The sequence below is a fragment of the Anas acuta genome, chromosome 1 (assembly GCF_963932015.1).
Source record: "Anas acuta chromosome 1, bAnaAcu1.1, whole genome shotgun sequence".
Lineage (NCBI taxonomy): Eukaryota > Metazoa > Chordata > Aves > Anseriformes > Anatidae > Anas > Anas acuta.
Genome location: NC_088979.1, coordinates 30,279,081 through 30,305,505, shown reverse-complemented (window position 1 = coordinate 30,305,505; position 26,425 = coordinate 30,279,081). Strand labels below are relative to the sequence as shown.

General features: G+C 43.4%; 1 protein-coding gene across 1 annotated transcript; it reads right to left on the bottom strand.

Moving 5' to 3' along the window:
* Positions 1–1,551: 1,551 nt before the first annotated feature.
* On the bottom strand, positions 1,552–24,589 carry NUFIP1 (nuclear FMR1 interacting protein 1). The gene is made up of 10 exons (XM_068675107.1): positions 24,052–24,589; positions 23,814–23,902; positions 22,562–22,666; positions 21,872–21,934; positions 21,496–21,572; positions 15,339–15,431; positions 11,572–11,834; positions 7,759–7,887; positions 5,983–6,215; positions 1,552–3,346 (listed from the first exon to the last, which is right to left on the bottom strand). Exons 1-10 carry the CDS (start codon positions 24,572–24,574, stop codon positions 3,011–3,013), a joined length of 1,911 nt encoding a protein of 636 aa, XP_068531208.1. The 5' UTR covers positions 24,575–24,589; the 3' UTR covers positions 1,552–3,010.
* Between the last annotated feature and the right edge of the window lie 1,836 nt (positions 24,590–26,425).

Genomic DNA, 26,425 nt, shown 5'->3' with positions numbered 1-26,425 from the left:
AGAAGTAGAGAGGGACCCAGCTGTGAGGAGCTGACAGCAGGGCCAGCACCTCCCTTCCACACAGGGCCCAAACCATCCTCCTCAGGTGCTCCTGATGCAAGGGTTGCAACATCAACAGGCTAAATCAGGTGCAAACAGCAGGCCTGACCAAGCCATACTGGTTGGGACAGCACAAAAACACACCACTTGCTCCTCTTACTCCTCTCAGACAGGAGCCACCAAACCATACCATGACTTTGCACACAGTAAAGCCCGGATTGCCTAAATTGCACCATCACCAAAACAGGGTGAAGAGCTGTAAAATCTGATTTTTTTTCCCCCCTCAACTGTTCTCTCAATTGATGAGATGGGTTTTAAAAAAAAAAAAAAAACAAACCCAAGGGAACCGAATTTAAACTAGGCACTCACAGCTACACTCTCAGTGGCTAAGTTACAAAAGAAGAAAGGTAAAAATAAAATCTCAGAAGCGTGAAAGTTGTCACTGGAATATTTTTAGCTGAAATGAGTCACAAAGCCTGAGGAGGACTTCTTTTTGCAGTGCTGTTGGGGGGAAAATAAAAAAAAAGTCACAACACAAAAACAAAGTTAAAAGCTACAGAGAGCTTAAGGCACTTGTTGCTTCTGACATGATGCAAAACCAAGTTTTTTACACAGAGAGGTATCTGAATGTAACAGATTAAACAAAACCCTTTCAATCCAGGAAAGAACAGGCAAGTCACAGGGACAGGAGAAGCCTGTAGGTATTTAACTGTACCTAAAAACAAAAAGGGCATTATGGCAGCTCTCCTAACCAGAGGAATTCAAAGTTGAACATCAGGAAGGGCGACATGAAGTCCAAACGTGACCTAGAAGAAGAGGAAAATAAAAGTGGGGAAGAAGAGAGAATTTCCACTTGTTGATCATGACTGCAATCCAGGGTTTAAACAGACCTGTAGCACATCTCCATGCATCTGCTGTAGGAAGTGACAGAAAAGGTTCACTCAGAAAACAGCAATTTTGGATAAACCCACAATTATTTCCTAAGACCCGTGCTGCATACACAGCAACCTTATACAGACCACCCCCAGAAGCAGCCCAACTCTTCTTACCTACTTACTCAGGAAAGAGAGACCATAAAAAAGATTTTCTTCTGGCAGTTTTTTTTTTATGTGAAAGTTTAATATTAAAGTCTATGACAATGGTATAAAGAATTCAGATTAAAGTTTTTTTTTTTTTTTACACAGGGCGGAGCATACAGTCAGAGAAAGCTCCGCCATCAACTCGACAGGGATAGAAGCACATTCAGGGTTGATTAAAGTGCAGTTTCATGGCAATTCCAACACCTCTGTTTCCTTTTCCTGCATGTGTGCAGTTGTTACCCATGTGTTCGACAGCGCTGGTACCGATCCCCTCAGAAATCAGGCTCTGCCCGAGTGCCAAATCTCTGTGGCCGAGTCCCCTGCTGCTATTTCCACGGCAGTAAAGATCTGAGAGCTGTACCCAAGTCAGTGTGATTGAGGTGGCTTTGTGGGACCATCATGGGAAGAATGAATCATCTGCCCTGGAAATATGTTTGTGATCACTGCTCCAGTCTATTTACACATTCTTGAGACACGCAACTTGTACAAGGGTGTTGATATTTATGTAATTCCATAAATTTAGTGCATTACAGATACAATATGCAGTTGTAGACACAAAGAGCAGAGCAGTGGGACAGTTTTCAGCTATTTCTCATTTTCTATACGCCACGGATGAGATGTATGGCACGAGTTAAAAGTTAAGGAATTAGAGGACAAAATACAGTTAACCAACAACAAAAAAAGAGCCACGTGAGTCTGTTTGAGGTGGTGGAATTGAAGGCTAGACTCCTACCCCAAAAAAACAACTAAAATCAATCCCTGAGAAGGTAATCAATCTCCAACATTTAACCATGACTAGAAGATGAAGTGCAGCAAAACATTTTGAAGTGGAGGATTTGTAATAGATCATGTTCATGACACGGTTTCCATGTCAGTGTGAAATTAACACCTGCACAAGGACTCAAATGCAGTGTTAAGACTGAACTCGTTTCTAAACCTTGGCTAATTGGTTTGCTTTGTTTTGGTTTGCTTTTTCCCTCATGTTCACAACCGTTCATGTATCAAGATTCATGGAAAGCCATGAGATAACGTACAAAGAGCATAACAAACATCAGAACAGCGTGCCAAGGAAGACTTTTCTCCAGACTAAGAAATTCCTCAAGTATATTAAAGAGGGACAAACAAGTAACTCTTAATGAACTTTTTAAATTTCGAGAAGTTAAACCTAGAGCTCTCAACACCAAGAGCTTGCTTCAGGAGTTAAATCTGTCTGGTAACAACAGGAGTTAAGGCCTGTGATTTAACAGTGGGTACCTGAGGTCAAACATCAATATAGCAGTGACACAAGCAGTTAAGTGGTTACTTTTTTTTTTTAATACTTTTTTAAAAGAAGGATCTTGCATCAGTCTGCACCCTCATTTCTATTTCTCTGCTCAACTCAATTAGTTCAGAGAAGGGGAGACTCCTGGCGCAAGCAGTACTTTTAGAGCCAGGTCAGTTGTCTCTTCATTTATACTTGACCAATAACATGAAAAAATGCAGCAGGTACCGCTTCAGAGGAACATTCAGCTAATTTTAGACACTCAGATATTCACAAACACTCTAGGCCAGAATTTCACACAAGGAGGATCCACCCTAGCACTGCTTTGGCTCTGTTGATGGACTGATGCTGTCCACATCAAAGGAAAACACACAGAGCAATGAAGCTCCGAAGCAGGGATCCACACCTACTCTAGGGAAGCTCACCCTGTGTCACTGCTGCTTTCCAGCCATGGGGAAATGCAATTACCCAGCACAGCTGCTGTTCTCACAAGGAAATGTGAACCTCTGGCAGAACAGAAACATGGTTTTAAGAGTTCTCAGTATACACCTTATTTTGTTAGACCGATGTCTTTCAGAAGTGTCGGGTAGAAAAGCTGAGCCTTTGCTTTATTGTCCAGCACAGGTATCTCCTACGGTGCTTCTTCACACTGAATTGCTGGGGTTTCCCACGTCTCCTCATCTGCTGGGTGAGTTATCCGTGATGGCTGATCTACGGGTGCTTCCTCACCACAGGCTGTTAATTCATCTTTTTCTCCTCCTGCTAACTGAAGGTCAGAGCTACAGGAACGATCAGATCCATCACATTTGTCTGTCAAAGTCTCTGCTGTAGTTTTAGAGGGCTGGCCAGTCTCTGTTCCAGCTTCGGGTTCTGCTTTTAAGAAGAGTCCGAACACGTCGTTCCGTACGATGTACCGAACACACTGCAGGATAACATTCCTTTCGTGTCGGATGTCCTGGGCCAGCAACTGCAAAGCAACAAAAAGACCCAGGAGAAAACAAATCTGATTAATAGAAGCAACTCACAGTTCGGTTTCATGGAGCTTTTTTCTTTTGCAAGGTGTGTGCAGGAAGGTAAGAGGTGCACTGTCAGCAGAAGGCCTGGCACAGCACAGAAGAGGTGAGATGAGGCATCTGGGAAGGAGGCAAGGAGGGAGCTGCCCTTTGGGATGCAGCAGCAGATGCTACAGCAGCACAGGCTGATGGTCAAACACCACTTCTGCAATGAGAGGCTCAGAAGGGCCCCTATACTACTTACAAATGTTCCACTGAAACAGATGAAAACCCTCAAATGCCCAAAATGAATGTGTTTAAGTGCCACTCATGTAGCACTGTTGATGAACTAAGGCAGCTTGAACATGCTGACAAGTCTCAGGTGGCATAGAAAGTCAGTGAATACACCTAACTACTGGGAATTTCCTCCTCAGTTATCTCCCAGAGTAGACCCAGATGATGAAATTTTCATATTATGGACTATAAGAGACACCCAAACTAAAGAACGCCTTCTAGGCCATGGGCAGTGGCAGCAGGGTAGCAAGTCTGTGGGCATCTCTTAAGCTTTGCAGGCTATCCTGTATCTGTAATTTAATAGCCCATGCATCTTTTATTAGCTAATACCTGAGTGAAAGATACTTTAAATACACAGAAAGGGCATTTTTCAACACCTACTAGACTGGGGGGGGGAGTTAAACAGCAGTAACTATTTTGGGATATACTCCACCAAGCTAGGTCTAATAGCTTAAACTGGGCTTGTAAAGTCACAGAGAAGCTTGCTGCTGGGAGTTTGTGGTCTACACCAGTCCCTTTACAGTACATATTTTTGTTTAGGTTTATTAAGAGGTGTTGCAAGCAGCTCTCACCAGGTATTACGAGCACTGGCACCTGTAACCAGCTTTCCTAAGCCTCCTGCCTCAAGCAGGAGGTGCACAGCAGGGCAGGGAGGGGGCAGTGTAATGGGATTCTCTCTGCAGGAGAAAATGCTGAGCTCCCAAACAGCCCGATAAAGGCACAGGTGGGACACCACCACCCCACCTATTTTTTAAATGCATTGATAGGTAACAAGAGCAATGCAACACGGGCCTTATTATTCTGGTAGCATTGCTAAACACACATCGTTAGCGTGATTATAATAAACATGCTTAGTAGTGCCCAAACTGACTGTCTAATGAGTGCCAAGACATCTCCACAGCTATTTTCCTACCTTCTACCCCCTCTCCTTTTCTTTTTTTAAAAGCATTTCACTGAGGTGACATCTTTTTCTGAGCCATACTACTACTACACTTTTTGGACACATTTTCAGTGGTGATTCACTACCAAATTTCAGCCTCGCTTCCTCAAGGTTTTCATGCAGCAGAAGCCTACCTGCAAATCTCAAGCGCCCCTCTGTGATTCACAGCCCCAGCACACATCCCTGAACAACAATTTTAAACATTAGAAAGCCAAAAAAGGGCAATTTTAAAAGTGGGCTATACTGGCAAGCTACAATTCAGACTTCCTTGTTCTGCCAGCATCTCTAATGCCTCTCCCATCATGCAGGACCTTCATATGACTTTTTTCCAGAATCTTCACTGCTTTGATCACCCACGACTTTGAAGAGCAAGAGATAAAGACAACTGCGTGCTCGGGGAGCTGCACAAAGGGCAAACACTTCCTTTTTCAGTCACTAGCAGCTTTAATTCTTGGCAGCAAACGCAGTATGTGCTAAGAGGACTATCAAGGGATTTCTCTCAGACCTGCAGCTTGGGATGTGCCTTCCCCAGTATCTCTTGCCTCAACATCCTGTGCTGTATCAGAGCCCTGATGTCAGTGGCACCCGGCTTTCTCCTGAGCTCTGCCCAGAGTCTTCCTTTGGCAGGGAAGCTTCATGCTGGCTATTCACAGGATCACAAGCACAGCCTACCTCCTCTTGCACTCCTGGCCAGTATTGCTTTGAGCACTTACATGCCCTAAAAGCTTTAGCATGGTTTTATCTCTAACAAAGAAAGCCGGAGTTCCAAATAGGGTGCTTCACATCATTACCCAGAACGATGACACCTCAGAACTGCCCCCTACAAATCTTTTGACCCTTCTGAGACAGCCTGCTCTTCAAGGCACCTGTGCTATCACTTCCTCAGAGTGGTCTAAACACGCCTACAAGGAAATCCATGCATGAGCAGGCTGCAGCTCTGCAGTTCAAGTCACCAACACCCTTAAGAAGATGTCTGACTGCAGCTGAAGAAGCTGTCTCCTCAGTCAGGTGGCTGAATAGCAAAGCTGGGCACCAAGGGGGAAGGATCAGCACCAATCTGACAGGGTCACATACAAATAAATTACAGAGTATTACCACAGAAAGGGGAGAGGTAGGAAGAAAGGTCTTATTCTTTGTGCAGCTCATTTTAGGCACGCAATTAAGGTGTCACCTCTTGCTCAAGGTCAGTCATTACCTGAACACACACCAGGGTATTTGTTTGTCTGTTTCAGCATCTACACTTGGAGGGAAACACTCCCTTGGCTATTTTAAGTCTTTGCTCCAGCTAACAGGCTGCTCTAACTTCCTGCAGAGTAGAGAACCACTCACACAGAGCTGCTCTGGTGCAGCAGGCATCATTTTAGTGCTCACACTTACCATTTCCAGCAGGGTGGGGCGACGCTTTGGAAGGAGAGGTAACGTTTTCTTGGCCCGTTTATCAGGGCCTCTGGGGGAACCCGCGTTTGTATTTGAGGTTCTCAACGTTGTGTCCACAGATTCTGGATGTTCTTGATTCAGCTTTGGATTCTGATGAGCTTCAGGAGTTTGAGGCGTGTTTCTGAGCACAGCCTGTTTTTCCTCAGCTTTTGTTGCAATCCTGACAGAGACTTCTAAAAAAACACAACAAAACCAACACTTATCTCCTAGACTTAGCATGCTTATATCCCCACGCACTGGCAGCTCGTTAGTACTCCTCTTACTCACATAACCTGATGTAAAAAAACATGCGAGGATTACTTGAAAGAAGGGAGGCTTTTGTTTGGCTTGGATTTTTCTGTTTTGTTTGGTTTTGGTGTTTAAATGCAAAGAATCTTCTCTAAACAGTCACAGAACAGTGAGATACTTAATACTTCTGTCTTTTTTTCAATATACCAGAAGGGAGGTGTGGTTGACTTTGAGAAGTTGAACAAGATTTTCAGCTGTGCCTCGTGGAAGTACATTGCTTCCTCTTTACAGCATAGCTTGCTGCAAGCTTGGCAGCTGAGAGAAGTCACTGCACAGGGGAGAAAATGCTCAAGTTCAATTCCCTGCTCAGTGGATGCCCTCTGTAACTTCAGGTAGACCATCTGGGGCAAGAAAGGGATGGTAATTAACTGCAGAACAAGGAGCAGCAGCTCTGCCATACGCTGATGTACACACTCAGAGAAGCATGAAATCCAAGCACTACAGAGTGCAGATCTTACTGCAAAACCCAGAAGCCTTCTGAGAAAAAAACCCTTAAGGGCATGGAAATTAGTTCACTGCAAGTGTGTAACAGCACTTTTTGGCTCTATTCAAACATGATTTGAAGCAAGACAGGCTGCTTTCCCTCCTCCCCAACAGCACACCCCTAAAAGCCTTGGGAAGCTTGATGATACACACCCTAACCAAAGAAATTTACATCCACCCTTCAACCTAGGTCACAGTGCTGAGAAAAGGCAAACAATGCAGGGGAAGAAACCCACTGAATCTTCCAGGAAACACTATTTGAGATGTTCTGAAGTATGCTGTAAGGCTAGAAAGAGGCCAGGAATTAGATTGTGGCACAGCCCAAGTGGACAAGGTCCTTGCAGTGCACCAGCTGACTGCACAAGTGCCCCACTCTGTCTGGGTACTTCTCCAAGATGAGGAGTTTGAGGAGTTATTGCCGTACTTGGGAACAAGCAATGGCTCACACCATAACGTAACCCATTTAGTGCTCAAACTGGGAGGAAGGAAGAATGGGGAAACAGACTGGGAGGAGGATGACATATGCTTTCACTCCTCCCTGCTTCTTTATGCAGGACTTGTACCAGTACCAGCATGCCACCAAAAGCATGCTGGAGAGATCTCAACACAGACTGCAAAAACATCCCTGTGCATAACCTTTACCAAGCTTATCTCTTCACTTTTATCTGATGATTTTTAAGCTTATACAAGACATCTCTGAATTACAGCACTGCCAGACAGACCCAAAAAAAAATCAAGGCAGTTCCATAAGCAGCTGTTTTGGAGATGCAGCCAATGCCACTGAATTTACAATATATTGACAGTTTGGCTGATGTTCACAAGCTGCATTTTATCCTGCAACATCTATGCTTTATCGAGAAGTTTTGAGTACTTATTGCTTGCAATTTACACTAGCACTGTGAAGGAAAAGAGGCAAGGAACAGCCAAGTATGAGCGTATACACACCTTCAGGCTCACTCTCAGAGGCACTGCCGTAGTTGGCTGACAACGAACTCAGGGCTGAAGTGACCTGCTTGGGAACAACAGTCATCCCCAGCTTCCCATCTTCAGCTGCTTCTTCATCCTTGTCAGACTCTGCGGGGGAAGAGAAGCCAAGAGGGATTTTTCCGAGTTCTCCTGTATGAACAGCCACCTTAACTGATCATGACAGACTGATAGGCACCATTGCTCAACACCATGGATTGATAAAGAGCATACCTGCCTCCTCTCTACAGATATTCTTTGGAAAAGTTTCCTCACCACTGATTTACAGTTAGCAAAGCTATAGAAGCAAGGTGAAGTTCAAATTCCCCAAACAACAGCTTGGGTTTTCTTCACATATTAAACATAATTACAGGTTTTATTATAAAGCTCAGGGGAAAAAAAGAGGATTTCATAATATGTTTTGAAGTCTCGCTGGATTTAGTCCTGTGGAGGCAGGGGTGGGGATTCAGAAAGCCAATAATTTCACAACAACAGTTAGCCTCATGCAAAGCACGAGCAACAAAAATTCTTGGACAGTAAAAAGACTTCATAAGGGACATTTTAGGGCCTACGCCACAAATTAAACAAATATGTTTTCAGCAGGACTTCAGGCTGATACTTAAATCCCCAAGAGCATTATGGATATGCATGAGTAAGTGAGGTACTGCAGCCTTACTGTAATATTACTGCTCCAAAAAAAGAATACCAGGAAGGCAAAAAAGAGGCAAGAAGCACAAAAGTGATGAAATGGCTACTAGGAAAAGCCTGGTTGCAGTCTTATTTTCACAAGGAAGTTGTGCCCTCTCCTGCCCCCCATCTGTTTAAACTTGAATATCACACCCCACAGGAAAGCTGCCCGATACTTTGTAAGCAGATATGCTGTAATAAACACTTTTGAGATCTTTATTTTTAAATCACAAGTGTTTGGCTATTTTCTTCTAATATATCAACAATTGTCAACTTGATTTATTGGAGCTCATGTTGTATGCTAGAACAACTTCAGATAAGTAGCTTTAGATAAACACCTGTGTATTTATCTGCCTCTTTTTACTCCATACATTTTCTGAGAGGTTGATTCTCTTTAGTTTAGTAGTCATGTCAACTCCCAAACACACTGGAAGTTCAGGGAAATGCAGTGCGTTTTCCTACCAGAACATACTGCATTCACATAAATTTAAGCAATTGTAAAGCTCTGACATTTACTCCAAATTATGTTGATTCATAGCTGCTCTTTACTCCTATCACATTCAAACTGAAGTGCACACTGGGGTCAGATGCCTTTTTTTTTTTTACACTAAGCTTAAAAACCACCTAGCCACATGAAATGAAAAATGAATTAATGAATAAGTTAATGAATATGCAAAAATCAGTTTGTACAAACTGTTAAAAGTGACAAACTTCTTTGCTTCTTGGCTAATTAGGAAGACACTTGCTGCAGTACATTCTCTATTTGACAGTACTACCCTTGGAGGATGCATTATGAACTACTGAATAGAATTGACTGTTCCAGGTCAGTTTTAGACTTGACAGGCTGATCTTCTTACCTTATTTCTGTTTATAAATCAGGAGAAAAGTGTCCTTTTCTTCATCTCATTCAATTACCTTAGCTTTGAAGGAACCAGCTAAGGAATAGAACTTCAGTCAATGCATTATGCAAAAAAGGCATTGCCTTTAGAGAAAGGGCTGCTGCTGTTTGAAAGCTCTAAATACTCCAACAAAATGTTTCTATACAGCAAAATCACGGCCTTCAGTGGTATGATTTTAAAAGAAAATGTTTGTTCTACTTAACTGTATAAAAATTCAACTGCTTTTAATAATGTGTGATAACACATTCCTTTTCTACCTATTATACCAGAAGTTACTAGCTGTACTTTGCTATAATTCAAATTTCTATCATTAAGCAAAACACAGATGCTGGGGAGAAATGCAGTTCTATTTGATCACCCCTTGTCTCCCAACTAACCGAGATTAGTGGAATAAACACATCGCACAGGGATGCTGAGCTCTTGTTCCCACTAATTGGAGATTATGTTTTCCAGAGGAGAAACTCAGCATCTGAAGTCTTTCCAGGGGATGCATGCTAGCCCTACTGCTAAAAATAGAGTATAAGCCAGCTTACTTGCCATATTCTAAGAGCACTACATCATCGCTGACTATATTATAAATAGTTGAATCAGTGGAGTTTATACTGCTGCCAGCACAGGGAAAACAAAACATGCTCATGAAAAAAAGTAAGCAGCAATACTTCAGAAAATATACACATATGGAACATATCAAGAACAAGCTAGATAACTTAGCAAAAACTGAAATTAAAGGGGAAAATGACTGCATTTTAATGTCATTTTAAATGATTTAACTCATAGAAGGCAAGACATTGTTTTCATGCTCTCAGTGTTAAAGGACACAAAGGGATATTAAATAGTCTTTAAAAATGATTGTTGTCACACTGCTTGATGGTTCCAAAACGCCCTGCCTAGCAGGACAAACTTCCAGTACCTTAATTCAGATGCTATTATTTCTCCCCTACCATTGTGCCTAGCTCATGAGACTCCTCTTCACCCCCAAAACATAGGCAGCTAGTCTCCCAGTCAGTTTCCACCTTCCTGAACACCACAGCAAAAAAACTTGTATCTTCCTATGAAATCTAGCTCAGACCAAGGACAAGCACCAAACCACCAAGTGTACAGACATTTCTATACATTGTCTTCAACACTGTTCCATTTACTGATGCCAATCCCTATGGTCTCCTTCCCAAAATTACTGATATCAATTCCCTAAGGCTCAAATTATTTTCCCTTTGCTGCCCTTCCCTAAGTGTTTTGAATAAAAAAACGATTCCTTATCTCTGGAGGTTATGGATAGAGTAAGATTATGGTCAAGTATTTGTTTTTAACAAAAATAGAATAGAGGTGCTCCCTTAAGAGCCCAGAAACCCTCTTCAATTTGATAGCTAAATATTGATTTAAAGCTAGTAATGTATTTGGAAATGTGAAGCCAAGATAAATATCCAGCATGGATATTTTTCATATTCAAGACACTCCTACTTCCCGTCTCCCCTCTTCAAATTAAGATGTTTCTGATAAAAGAAATCTGATGCTTCAAGCAAAAACACTTCAGAATAACTTGCTAGATCTTCCCTGTGTTTATATGATTAACTTGGCTTGCAAGCAATCTTATGAAGAAGTTCTTAATGCTGTCAGCATCTTAAACATTGTGTCAGCTTTTCTAAATCAGAACTTTTCACCTTCTTCATTGACTTTGGATTTTAGGTTCTTCACCAACTAAGCCTGTAACAGGAAAGTAGGGCAGAAGCTGCCTGAACTGCAAGATTTACCCCGTTTCCTTTAGATAAAACACAGACCCACTCCACAACATTCACTGAGTTCTCTTAGAAGACCACGTCCTGAATCAATACATCTATACAGAAGTCTCCAGATAAAAGTTCTAAACCCAGCTTTCAGACACTGGGATGTTGGCCTACATTCAAAGTTATAAATTTTTGACCCTACTGACCCTGGAATTATTTTAGCCACAAAACTGGACTTTTTTGTTAATAACGAGAAGTATGACAACAGGCTCTGTAGTATTATTGTCCAAGCTTACTGGAAAGCCTTTCATTAGTTTTCTACGAAAAGAATTTATAATAAACATGCCCAATTAGCCCTCTTTCCATCAAGGACTAAGTTTGTGTGGTGTGTTTATTATTTTTTAAATCCCAATTCTCCCCAGAAGCTGCTAGCTGCACAAGAGGTTAGTAATAACTTAAGCAGTGCTACATAAAGTTTTTCATCTTACCAACATCACTGTTTGCCAGAAGACTGAGAGGGTCCACGTCCTTCATGCATGGCTGAGCCTCCAAAACAGGCTGCTTTTCCTGTTCTTTCTCACACGCGCTGTTCTCCGGTCCATTAGCTTCGTTTTGATTTATTTGTGATGGTACCTTATCATCACCACCGTTTTTCTTAAATTTCTTCCAGAACTGGCGCTTCTGTTTCCTCCTCTGCCTTCCTTGCTGCCCAGGCCTCTCATCTTCAGCTTTCCACATCCCCTTCATCTTGCTGGAAGAGAGAAAGGAAGTTCACAGAAATGACAACCTGACCACACACGCAGACACAAACCATCTCACTGGCAGGATGTGACCAAGCTGGAACCTTAGTGAAGAGTTTGAAGTTGATGAATTTTATCTTTTAACAAAGGCAAAGGGCTAAGCAAGCTCCTTGATCACCTATCATGTGAAGACAGTGTTTTCATTTCAAATTAAAACATCAATAAACATTCACTGCACTTAAACAATGAAGTCACTGAAAACAGGCAGAGCATATGTGGAATTAGAGGGTAGGCATCTACTGTTAGCGTACTTCCAGTTCTGAATTCTTTTTCCAGTTACAGCTCAGTGAAGAATTAATTTCAGTGACTTGCATCTAGCTAACAGGCCATTCATCTCTGGTAGAAAAAGAAGGAAAGCTTCCATCAGGACAGCAAGGTTTAAAGCAAACTACAGAACTATAGGATGAGAACAGCATGCTAATTCCACTTGTCTTCTAAACGTGTTTGTAGGAAGACAAACCTGGACAGAATAACTCAATCTACAGACAGAATGGGTGTTACATCAGAAAAGCAAATATAGAAATGAAAATGTAAGCCTCCTGAAGATACTTATTTTCAAGTAACAAAAACAACCACGAAAGACAGATCTGACAATCCTGAATGAGTCCCATGGTTGATTTGGCTCAGCACTCTCTCCCTCAGTCTCACCAACAGCATAGCAGAGATCCTGTTAGCTAGGGCCTCTGAGTTAGCCCTAGTCAACTGCGTAACACCATGCTTGGTCAAGAGCTTCTTCCTGACACTTCTCCCTGGTTCTTGAGCCGTTTATCTTGAAGGACAGCCCCAAAGGTACATTTCTAACCTTGCACCTTGTCACTGATAAGCAACCAGCAGAAGATCTGTTTTTTTGTGCTCTTCCTTCCCTCACAAGTAGGGACATTTCTCATCTTTTTCCAGTGTTCAGAAGCTGATTGCTTAGGGACCCTCTCCAACCAGAGATGCTCACAAGACACTGACAGTTTTGTGTTGTGCTGTGGGGTGCTGTGTAAAACTTTCTATTTCCCAAAGACTTGCAGAGAGGTGCTAAATGTTGTGAAAAAAAGCTTCCTCTGGTTTTCATTCTGATGAATAAAATGGGCATTTGATAACTACTCTCCCTGGAGTTAGAAGAAACACTAACTGTTCTATTTACCTCTTCACACCAATGCAAGTTTTCTTTTGTGATACAAACCTTCTAAGCTACCCACCTCCATTTGCACAGAAGCATTTCCATGTGTAACTCATGTTTCCCTCTTCCACAACTTCCCAGTTGTAAGCTCTTCTTGAAAGGAGAACAGGACCAGGCACAGCATTCAAAACTGCTTTATATCATGACAAAACACTCAGTTCTCCAGTCATTTCTTGACTGTCTAGCACTGATTTCTCAGCCATCACTGGAAACATTACCCACCTTAGCTCTCCTATGATTCAAGAGAAGCCTCCTGTGCATCAGTCTCTCATCCACAACATCAGGCTGATGTTATCTCCCATAACTCACCTCTGTTTAAGACCAAACTGCATTCTTGAATTGTCCAACAGGGCTCCACGTTGAGGATATTGTTGTAAAACAGATGCTACTGAGCACATATAGGCTCAATTAGACATTCCATCCTTGGCCAAGGGTTTAAAAAACACCTTGGATTCCCCTGAGGCCCCAAACACCCAGGAGGAAGCCCCAAGGTCACAAATATCCCAAACCTCAGCCTGGCATCTGCCTTCCTCTACTGCAAGCTGTACTCTCACTTCCCATTCAAAGGGGTGGAAGAGCCACGCTCTATTAATTAGCTGTTGTGAGACACCACACAGACTGCCGAAGTGGTCCTTCTGCATCTCTAATCTCACACGCAGGGATGCTGAGAATTAGCAGTTGTAAAGCACTTCAGAGAACCACAAATGGAAAGTGCTGCAGAAGTGTTAAGTATCTAATCCTTTCTAAATCTTCCTTAGCTATTTGCTTTAATAGTACAGCTTGCAGAGAACAAGCTCTATTCTATTTTTGCCTCGTGCATCAGTAAGTTTGCCAGATAAGCACCAATTCCAGAATCTTTCCTGTTGATACACCAAGCAGAAACGACAGGTTTTTGGACAGCAGATGAAGCAGACAGGGCTAGCAGTTCAGGGGAAAAAAATACCAAATTAGTTTCTAAAATCAACCAGAGGTAAAAAGTCACAAAGTGGAAGCAAACAGCAACCAGTGGTTTTTAGGGCTTTTTTCCTCCCTAACAATTTTCCAGCTATAAAGTTCCTGACACATCTAATAGATAAGCATGGAATTTCTGACTGACATTTAACACTACATATGGTCTCTGACTCACAGTTCACTAGAAGAGCTACGAGAGTTACCGAATAAACCTGTAGACACCACACAGTTTATTACTCTGACAAGCAAAACTCATCCCTGCTTAGAAGAATCTCCAAACATAATTCCACATTTGTAGCTTTGGTCCCTCCCGCACCTTTTTGATCTTCTAAAGGAAGAAAAAGATGTTATTTCAGTCTTTTATAAGCCTTTCCTTCATAAAAGGCAGCTGTGCAAATTATTTTGCACTTTTATCTTTAACAAATTAACAATTTTAAATAAGGTGAACTAGTGCAGGATAGGGTTTGTGTGAGGCTAGTATAAAGTTTTTTTTTTCAAGGAGATGAAAAAAGTCAAATGTAATTTAGCAAGAGTCCCTTCAAAGTAGGTCCACTCCTGCATTCTGGCCCAGTCATTCCAGTATAAACAAGTAAACCAACAATCCACCACTCCTAGGTTATCTAAAAGTCTTTCCACAGGCCCTAAAGCAGAGCTAATGGAGCTGTTTCCATGTAACACTGACATTGCGGAGAGCAGAAAATGAAGTAATAATAAAAATGAAGTGAGAAGTAATTCACACTATCAAGGAGACAAAAATGCAAGAGGACCAAAGACTAGGCCCATAACAAAAGGTAGAAGGTAGATAATGAAGATGGAGGGTAAAAGAAAAAAAAAGCAACAAAAGCGCTGCTTAAGCTATGAAAACAGTTAATTCTTTCTCTGCTCTTCACTTAAAGTTTGATTTATCATCTGAAAGTAGAGCGCTAAGAAGCCAAATCCACTCCTAAAGCCTCCCTGGGTCATTTTCAGGCATAAAAGGATTAGACCACTAGATTCATTACGTTCCATCCCCATTATTTCTTTCTAAGAAACCAAGGTTAGGGTGATCTAACAAATGGCTGCTAGAATGGGCTTTTCTCAAACAAGCCGGAGTGCAGAATTCAGCAAGAACATCAGGTTTCTAGACCAATTATTGTTTAATTTCACTGAAGTGGACTGCGAAGCACTGTAAACAAGAGGAACATTACATCTGCAATTTGTCAAGTGGCCTGTCCCCTGCTAAAGTCAGCTAGATGGTGTGAACAGTGAATGCACTGAGTACTTGGACACCACAGTAAGAGAGCATACCTTCCTCTTCCTGAGCTCAGAAGTAACAGCTTTGTTTTGAAATGCTTACCCAAACTGTGGGGTAGTCAGAACTTCTCCCCTTTCTTCCTTCTCCATCTGCAACACCTTCTTCTTCTCAATGTTCGCTAATGTAGGAAAATTTCTAGGAGAAAAAAAAACATTTGTTCTTCAGATGTTTACCATAGCTGGTCAATTTACCCTTTATCAAACCAACATCCTCTATAAGCATAAGAGATTTTTAAGGTGTTTCATGGAAAGGCAGCAGCCCGCTTCCTCCTTCAAAAGGCACAGCAAGGAAAAGCAGCGTGAGTAGTTACACTTACTTAAATCAATACCAAGAAATCCCATAAATTGGTATTGTTAGATTTACATAAACAAACGAGCTACAAACAGTACAGTCATGCTTTTGGTCCCTCAGCCTGCTCCTACGCACAACAGGGCATAATTTAGTCCTGCAATTTCACTTTATGGTGCTTTAATTGGAATATTTGAGGGATCCTGGGGTATAACATTCCTTTAGCAAAAGGACAGCCGGACTCTTCTGCAAAAAAGTTTGCAAGAACAGCTTCTGAGTGCAAACAATTCCGTTAATAGGATAGCTAAAGAAAAAACCTACAAGCTTCCTCACTATGGGGTTTGCACACTGACGTCTATTACAACAATATTACTGCCCCTTTTTCTTCCAGTTTCAAGAATTGCTAAGTCATGCAGACAAAGAAAACAAACCTACTGTTATAATCATCTCACAAACCACCCCTCTCTTCCTACTCCCCACCCCCCTCACCATTCCTCCCTGCAGATGAACACCACACCGGTTCTAACATGCAAGGCCTCCTGTAAATTGCTGTCAGAGCCTTAACTGGCTGCTCTGTAAACACCAGTTAGCTAAATCCCTGCGCTTTGAGATAAAGGTAGGAAATGGGAAACACCCCCACCCATCTCTGGAGAACACCACAGAGTATCAATATTTGATAAGTCTATTAAGTTGTGTTATTCCATTTTCAAACAGCTCCTTACTATAAATGTAGCTATCAAAAAGGACACCTAGCTTTAATTATTGAATCTTATCACATGCATCTCCTCCGTTTTACAGCAAGAACATTCTGCTTCACACTGATGGAAGACAGCTTCAACCACATACCAAGAGAAAAAGATGAAAAGTATTTTCTAAGACACACCTAAACAGAACTTGTCTCGTTCAAGAGGATTTGAGTATGGGCTGTCAAAGTCTATTTTCATTGGATTTCTCCCAGAAATCCACCACACAGCTCAAATGAGCACAGGGACATGTCTCTTCTGTTCTTCCCCATTAGCTACACTCCTTCATCCACATTATAAAACTCCCAGCAAACAGCAGGTGTGGAATGAATTATTTAATCTTGAGAGTTTTACATTCAAAGACCCCTGTGCTTGGCAGCTCTCCAGTTTTAGGATAAAACTGAAGATGTTTTCCTTCACATGAGTTAAGGCCCACAGGAAAAGTGCTCTTTAAATGAGTTAACTATGCCCAGAAGAACCCCAAGCTTGTCTTAGGCACATTTTTATTCTTTTAAGAGGACATATGGGAAGACCCTTGATTCTAGAGGAATAAAGTGTCTTCCAAGTGCTCCTGCAGTTATGCTGATTAACGACATATTCAGACACGCTCTCAAAACGTGGTTTGAGACACAACTGCCTCCCACTCTCATTCCTCTGAGTTACCACTCCCTCCACTGAGCCACCATAAAGGACTCCGTGAATGCTTTCAGTTCAAGATTCAGTGCCAAGACAGACAAACTTCTCTCAGAAAGCCTCTTCAGTTGACAGACAGGAGCTAACAGCTGTAGAAAGCTCAAATTTGAAGGCTCAGTGTTCCTGCAAAAGTACATCTGATAGCACCTGTACTGATTATCTTCTCCAACTTGGACTGAGAGGTTCAACAGCATTTTACTCATTATCTTTACCTTGCTTTGTTATTACATGTACAAGCATATCGCAGCAGCTAGATCCCTCCAAGGAGGCAGCAAGATCCACGTCATCCCAAAGTGGAGGCTGATACCTGGTCTTGAGGCACAACTACATAGTGGAGCCCCATGGTTTACAAAAAAAAATCAACAAGAACAGCTAGTAAATACTCAAGATAGGCCAGAAAAAATTTTTGATAGAGTTCTTATTCAGGAAGGCTAAATTTATGAAGACTGCTCCTGAACGATGTGTGACAACGCAGAATGAAGGGCCCATGCTCAGTGCCTCCAGATAAAGGGCTATGTGATAGTATCTGATGAGCTGACCCAGGTTTATATCCTTCTCTGAAGGTATGCCCTCCTCCCCCAGGGAGATGTGGTTCCTAAAATGTTAGCTACAGGCACCACTGAAAGAGAAGTAACCCAGCACCCAGCTCCTGTAAACAGCTTGTCACAGCTTGACTACAGAAAGCCTCGTCAGTCAACACAAAGCCTTTACAAATCCCAGTGACTTCTTGTAAGAGGGAGTTAAACCAGGCCCTGATGGACAGACAGTTTTGACAGAAGTCAGTACTGCCCAAGGCAGCAGCCGCATTTCGTAACAGCTGCAGGTTCCACCCAAAGATGCTTCTATAACCGCATAGAAGTTTTTCAGCAGAAGGTGTCAAGGTAACACTAGAAAACTCAAAGGCTAAGACTACATCTGCACCAACAAAATTATATTCAGGTAGAGGATACTCTAATCCTCCAGGGACAGAAAATGTTAATAGTGAAGTATAACTAACTCAGTGTGCCTTATCAAATGATGATTTTTCAGTAAATGAATCATGTATGATGTTGGCTACTGCACTCATAGCCCAGCATACTCCATCTTGTCCACATAAACTTGCTCTAAGGAAGCACTGGGCAAAAAAAAAAGCTTTGCCAATGTCTAGCTGAAAACAGACCTGAGCTGTTTCTACAGCACTTTGCACTGAATTTGAGGAATTCAAATTGAATTTGAGGGAGCTGATGAAATCCCCTTCCAAGACTCCCAGGCGTTTTATCAGGCACTGCATCTCCAAGGTGATTTCACCATGAGGCAGTTTTATTACTGGTGCACAGCAGCAATCCAAAGTACTTATCCCATCCACATCCACCTTAATCTAACAACGCATTCAATCCACTTGGCTTTGTCTTTAGCTTTATCAGGCCCTAATAATTCATTTTCCTTATTATGTATTTAACTACTATGAAAGCACCACCAGGGAGGATGCCAAGCTGTTCTAGAACTATCATTATTCAGCTAGAGGATCACAAACTAATAAGAAGTGGTTTGGCTGACAGCACCAGCCCTTGTTCATTAAGCACATGCTCAGCCTATCAGATAAATTGCAGGCTTGGACTGCTTTATTTCCTGAACTGGACCAAAACCCAGCAGATTATAAAACGCAAGGCAGGCAGGCAGAATTTAGAAGCAATACACAAGATAAAGTCATCCGGTGCTATATTAGAACCTAAAAAAGAAATATATTTAATTATTTGCTTCAGCATCAGAGCAGCTTTGTCATATTTTCTGATAACCTTTCTAACCAGTTCTTCCTGAGAAAACAGCTGGCCTACCAGGACTCAGATTTCACTTGGAAAGAATGGAAGACAGCAATGCCACATTCTGACACACTAAGGAAATGCACTGCTGGTAATTCCTCCTAAGCTTGCATTTAAGAGTGCTGAAGACAGCACATTTCCCAGCAGTTACAGCAGACAGGACAAATCAGAACAAGAAAAGCAATTGTAATCACCGAAGCCAATGTCTGACTCCACAACCAGTTGTCTGCAAAACAGAAAAACCATTAGATCCTGTACAATTTTGTCTCTATCGCTGCCCATTTAACTTCAGATTGCCTGCCTTACCAGGTTCAGTAGGCCAAAAGCCATTAAAAAGCCTTTTAGGTAGAGACAGACTGAAACAGCAACCAGGGCATCCTATAGAAAGAGTGGGAAAGAGCATTCTGACCTGGCATGCTTAGTGCAGAGATACTCACTCATTACCAGCTTGCCCCTTTCCCTTTCCTCATCATGAGTAATGCTGCACTGTAAACACAGCCTCCTTCCAATAGATGTTAGCAAGAGACAACTGAGCAGCACAACAGCTGACTAAAGAGAAAATCTCAATTTTATGACAGCTGAAAGAACAAGCAAGACAGAAGTGTTAGGGATGCAACATGGAAATAAGCACATTGGATCTTTTTATGTCATTAGTAGTTTGTTTCTAACTAGCTTGTGATGATTTATTCTTAGCTCTGACTAGAGCTTCTAGAAAGAAAAAGGATTTCTCCTTTGACCACAAACAGAAGCTGCCTACTAGTTCAGACTCCCTCTGGCACCCCCCTTTTCTTTACTATGCATTTACTGCCAGTCAACAACAGGTCTTCAGTGCGAAGCCGCTGCTTTGCTGGAGACCCAATTAATGCCTCACAAAAGCTTCCTTTGCTTTTAAAGAGAAAGTTGGGACAGCTTCCTCGCTGTGCAAAGAGTAACACAAGCCACCCAGGCAGTCATTCCACACACATCGCTTATAGCAAAGAAGCCTGCACAGCAGCAGAAGTACCAAATTAAGCCGCCGCACTGCTCCATCTAGTGGCCGTGGTTCAGAAGGCTCCCATCACATGCTGCCTTTTTCCTTGTACACTAAGTCATTTCCATTTGTTTTATCGTCCCACACAGAACAAGAAGCTTGCAACCTTGTACCACAGCCAAATCACACTCACCTGTAATAAAAAACAGTACCTAACAGAGTCTCTAGGAAGAGAACAGATATTCTCAGGCAGAGCATCATCCTTCGTTAACCATGGCCTTGGGTCGCAGCACCCAATCCCCAAACAAACAGGACATAAAACATGATTGTATGTTCAATTCCTGCTTCCCTGCTGTCCTAGTACATGGTACAGCATGTGCTCACACACCTTGAGCACCACTTCAAAGCTCACACCTTAGCACCAGCCACTCTCCTACACCATCCCAAAGCACACAAGTTGAGAAATAAGTTGAAAATGAAGGGACAATACATGCAACTATTCACTTCTCCCTTGAGGCCCAGACCTAGTTTCATTACAGTAGTTCCAAGACAGAAACCTAAGGACACTGTAAGAAATAGACTTGAAGTGTTTTTCTCTCCTCCCAAGACATTTAGAACAAAAATAAAAAGACAGGGATGGGCTATTTTTTTGAAGTACATTTTGAAGGAAGCCTTGGAACAATAACTCATTTAACACCAAACGTGGACTTGCACAGACCACAAGCAATGCCAGTACTGTTAACTAAGGCATTTTAAGCACAGAAGAAACTTTTATTTAACAGCTTTTCTTGATCTGGAAACAAAGAGAATTGCTTGATATCTTTTTTGAGAGGAAAACACATACAGCAGGTTATTTTCATTTAAACAAACCACCAATAGAATGTAAAAGTTGATCATCAGTGAACTTGATGTAATTTCTGTCACTTCCCACTGCGCATACAAGACTCCTGCCCATGGAAGCAAACCCACGTACTGCTCACTCACAAGACTGGATTCAAGTCAGGGACAGAAGTGAGGAAAACCTGCATCATCTTTCATCAGCTGAAGATCAGACTTTTTCACAGTAAAGGAGATGAAAAAGCCACTAATAAGGTCTTTGAAAGTACAAAGATTTATTTAGCAGCACTGAAGTGTTAAAAAAAAAAAAAGTTACACCACTCACATCACAGAATGTAAAATGAGAAGTAGCACTTCCACGTGACCCTAACCTGGTATCCCAGCTACAACACAAGTCAGACTGCTTGAGGTACCATTCATGGATTTTTTTCCATGAGAAGTGTCAAGCAATGCAGGAATGTCTAGAAAGTTAGAACTCCCTAACAGGATCTACTGAAATGACTCCAACTGTGAAAGTTTGCACACAGGGGAATATGTTACAAGTGGAGTCAGTAAAACAGCTGCAGATTTCTCAGCTATTAACACGCGCACACAACACTCTTCTGACATAAGTGTCTCTGATCAGGAAAGGAATGGATCGTCCACCTAACCTGGGGCACCCAAATCAAACATTTGGGGAACCTCAGTGCCTGCCTGGCTTTCTACTACATCCACCCAACCCATCTGTATGCAGCCAGCACCCTCCTGGCACAGGGTGGTACCTCAGGAGTTCTGCAGAGCCAAACAAAGCTGCCTACTGTCCTTCAGGTGCCATCCAGTTACCACTCATGCTACATACATAAAACAAGTTCACAGGTCACAATACTCACTTTTTTCTTTCTTCTCTCCATTTAGCAATCTCTTCCGGACTATCTAATTTTATTCTTTTAGCACCAGGTCCATGTACCTGCAGAAGAATTTCACAGGTCTTTTAAGGGGGATAAGAAGAAAAAAAAGCAACATGCTACCAATTATATCAGCATCACACTGCTTTTGTCTCCGGTAATGCTGAGGCTGAAGACAGCAATCACAGAAGGAATCCATTAGAAAAAGTATTGAATATTCTTATTTGTAAGATCCCTATAACAGATTCAACTCAGAGGTGCTACGTTGTCATTCCAGACAATGACAAAGCCCCAGAAGAATGATAAGGGCAGATGGGAAGAGTGTACAGATCTGTATTTTAGGGCCAGCCGGGATACCTACATTCTTCCAGTGAATCTGAACCAACTTCTCGTGGGCATTGAAATTGCAGCCTTCTTCTGTGCACTGCAAGATAAAGGAAACAGGTGAACTTAAGATACAACAACACTTTATGCAAGCAAATCAGAGCAAGCATTTAGGCAAAGGTCAGAGTCAGTGCCAGATGATTGCACAGCTAATTGCACAGAGCGTAAGCCACAACTCCAACGGACATGATTAAAAACAGTTAGTGTTAGTATACTTGTAACTTCCATGTGGTTTTTGAATAGCCAGTGAAGCCAACATTACTGGTAACTGGAGAAAATACAAAGTTAAAATATGAGAAAGATTTGCAAGGCTGTCAAGTTTCTTATTTTATTACTTCTTCGCAATAAAGGAACTCATTTTTAAAGTGCTTCTCCTGTACAGCATTTTCACACAGGTTTTTAACATGCTACACTGATATCACTGACGTAATTCATAGCACTGAGAGGAATTAGCAATGACTCATGAGAATGACATTAGAGTGAGTTTAGCAATAAAACCAAACTGAGAGCTCCCCCATGACAGGGATCAGAAAAAAAGTCTCATACCGGGGCTTCTTATAGCTCAGGAGTCTTTGCTAAGTCTCCCATTCAAAGCACGGCTGCAGCTATCTACTTAGGCATGAAATCAAAAATCAAAGTGTAAAGAAAACAAGCCAAGCTCATCAACCTGTGTATGTTGTGAAACATGTTCATCATACTTCTCCTGGTTTTTATAGCCACGGTCACAGGTATCGCAGTAGTGGGAGAAAACTGGCTCCTTTTTCTTTTTATTCTGGGAAGATAACATATCAGGACAGTAGTCAAAAGACAGTAAGACATTCCCATTTTTAATTAGAAATTATTTACATATTTCACATGTAATCATTCAAACATGCTTCAGAGCATCTAAAACAACACAAGTCGAAGTTCAAGTCTCTCATCTTCCAAACAAAGCATGCTGCACTCAGTCCTTTCCACCACCTTCACCAACTTCCTTTCAGTTATCACTTATGCAAACATGTAAGGCAGACACAGATTCATCAGCAGCTGAAAGAAGGACAGGGTATAGCCCAAGTCTCCTAGCCATCTAGGCAGTCCATGGCTGCTCTCACATGACAGGCGACAAGAGCTCAGGGGGCAGCAGAGATCCTTCCCTCTCCCACCATACACAGCAGTGGGATCAGGCTGAAAACACAGGGGACCAGTAATGTAACTTATACAACTGAACATCACCACAGTAAGGGCTTTTATGGACTCTACCTGTTTTAGAATGTTACGGATATGCCATTTCTTCATTGGGCTCAGGATTTGCAAGCAGATTCATGGAATGAGTTGGAAAAGGCCTTAAAGCCCACAGAGTTCCAGCCCCCTGCCATGGGCAGGGACACCTCCCACCAGCCCAGGTTGCCCAAAGCCCCATCCAGCCTGGCCTTGAGCACCTCCAGGGATGGGGCAGCCACAGCTTCTCTGGGCAACCTGTGCCAGGGCCTCACCAGCCTCACAGTGGTGAATTTCATCCTGATGTCAAATCAAAGCGTACCCTTATTTAGCTTCCCCTTGCTGTCACTACACTCCCCAAAAGTCTCTGAACAAGCCCAACTCCTGCAGCCTGTTTTTAAAAGAGACATGCTTCAGTGCCTTGATCAACCTCGTCCCCTCCTCTGGGTTCACTCCCGTACATCCATGTCCTTCTTGTGCTGGGGGTCCTGGAGCTGAACACAGTGCTCCAGGTGGAGTCTCATGAGAGCAGAGTAAACATGGAGAATTGCCTCCTGCAACCTACTTTCCATGCTTCTTTGGTGATAGCGTATTGAAAAGAAGACACAGGTGCCCACGAAGACAAGCCCCACGTGGCTGCCACCACCAGACTCACACAACAGCAAAGATTAGAAGCGACCCCTGTAGGAGGTCACACAGCCCAACCCACCGCCCATCCTTACCTTCTGCTTAGCATTTCCACCCGAAGACCGCTTACAGAACGCGGGCGCTTGCTCTCCTTGCCAGTCGTGAGGAAAACTACCATTCCCACCTTAAAAAAAAAAAGGAAGGAGAAAAGGGGGAGGCGTCAGGCACAGCAGGCAAAACCCACGTGCACCTCATCTGAGGGCCTGGAACGGGGAGGGACCGAGGTGCGGCCGCGGCGCTGGCTCCCCCCCACCACCCTCAACGCCCCCTCACCAGCATGCGGCCCCCGCGGGGGCTCCCGGTAGGCGGGCGGGTACCACGGCGGCGGCGGTGGGGCGTATCCATCGTGCGGCGGCGGCCAGAAGGCGGGCTCCCAGGGGGGAGGCGGCGGGCAGAAGAGCGGCGCGCGGAGGGGCGGCGGGTACCAGCCGAAGGGGCCCACCTCGGCCAGGCCGGGCCCGAAGCCTCCCCCGCCGCCAGCCGCAGCAGCGCCGCCCGCCTGCATCCTCCCCACGCGCCGCCGGCTTCCGCTCTGCGCGTCACTTCCGGCGCGCGCCGCGCTTTTATAGGGGAGGCGCGGCGGGGGCGTGGCCAAAGCTGGAGTGGGCGTGGTTTGCCCGGAGTGGGCGTGGCCTGGTGGCGGGTGGGCGGGGCGTAGCTGGCGCGCGCGCGCGGCCCCGCCCCCCCGGCGGCCGCCATGCCCCGGCAGCTGCCCGCGGCCCCGCCGGACCCGGAGGAGGACTGCGCCCGCGGTGAGCCTTTGGGGGGCGGGGGGGGGAAGGCTCTGTCGCGACATGTCCTGTCTCGATCGAAACGTCCCCTGGGGAAGAGCCCTGAGCGCGTAGGGCTGCGGCAGCCGTTCCCGTGCGGGGCGGCGTTTGCCTGATTTTAGGCTCCGCGGCGCGGGCGATAATTAATTAATTGGTTAATTAATTAATTAAGTAATTAGCCGGGAGGGTAATTAGCATCGTTAGCGACTTCACCGAGAGTTTGGGCAGCGCCTGGGCTCGGGCACACCCTGACCCCGCCTGAGGGGGGAGGGTCTCGTTCCCCTGGGACCTGGCGAGGGAGCTTAAAAAAAAATAAAAAATAAAAATAAAATATCAAATAAAGCTAAAAAGTATGTATAAATGTGTGTTTGAGTATTATTTGGGTTTGTAGCTCCTAAGCCGGGTGCCTTCCTGGCTTGCCACAGCGCATATTTTTAATGCCTTGCGTTCAGAGGTGTTTCTCAGCCCACATGGGAAGACTTTTTGAGCCTTTATATCCATTTATTGTATTATTTGTGATTGCTCCTTCTTATCTTGAACTTACTTTGCTTTTATAGGGTGGCGTGGTTTTTTATTTGTTTTTTTTTTTTTTGCCCTCTTAATGCTAAAATGGGTCTGTGCATCCCGGTTAAGGTCCGTCCCATTAAATCTGGTTAAGGTCCATCCCATTAAATCGGAGAAAACGTAAGCGGCAGGTCTGTCTGGATGCTTCACAAACCAGCCAGCTGATCTCGTGCTGTGTCTCTTGATAAAGACAGACAAAAGCATTATAAAACTCCCTTGAAGCACTCAGTTTCTGCCCAGCCTTTGTCAGCTGACAGTGGGACCTCAGCCTGCATCAGGTATAAATCTGTGCCATCAAAAAAAAACCTTTAGCTGTAGGGGTAATTTCCTGTTACCCTTCATTTATGTGGTTTTATCACACCTCATCTTTTCATCTAGCCCTGTTCTGAAAGCTAACGATGCCTTTTCCCCACCAGGCATCTTTTTGTCCCATCAGTCTCAGGCTCCATGCTCGAAATATTCAAAGGAGGGATGGTGCCTGTGCTGCAGGACGTTAAATCAGCCCTCGCTCAGCAGAGGCCTTAACTCTGTGCCTGCTGTCTGCTCACTCCTGGGCTCAGCGTGACTAAAACTGGAGTGAGAAAACCCCTAACTGTTAGCCCATTCTTAGAGCAGGAAGACAATTAAATTCTGGTAACGTGTGGTCTCCAGTGCTGCGTGTGTAAAAATGACGGGTTTCTTCACTAGGAAGCTTCAGATTTAACTGATTATTTAACATAATCAGTTCTTGGAAATGTCTAATAACTGTTGTGCGTACCTGTGGATGTTCAGTTGCAGGACCAGCACTGCCTCCGGACTACAGAAGCAGCAGCAGCTCGGAAAGTCCTGACAGCGATGACGACTCGGGATCTCTTCCTCTACCCAGAGAGGCACACGGAGACTCCGAAGAGGAGCCAGAAGGAGCTTCAGTGCCCAAGTGAGTCTCTTCTTAGGTTGTTCGTGTTGTTATGTCGTAAAATGTTGCAGAAATAGCAACTGGAATGTGTCTGTGTAAAATAGGACAAACTGTGATACATAAACAAAAAGGTAAACCCTGTACCTACATAAAATGTAGTGGTATGTTCTCCGTGTTCTTTGGGGTCAAGATTGCTCAGCCAACCTCTGTGACTTGTTAGGGTGGAATTCAGATATTTAGGGCAATCTGGTCTGTGTATTTTCCTGTATGAATTTTGTTCTGTGATTAAAGTAATAAATTTCCTTCATGTTTTGATTGTGCTGAGGACAGGCTCCACTTACAGTGCATGTAAGTGTGTGGTGCTTGAGCTTAGCCTTGTTTCTATTACACTTACTCATAAAGTTAGAAGAACTATTTA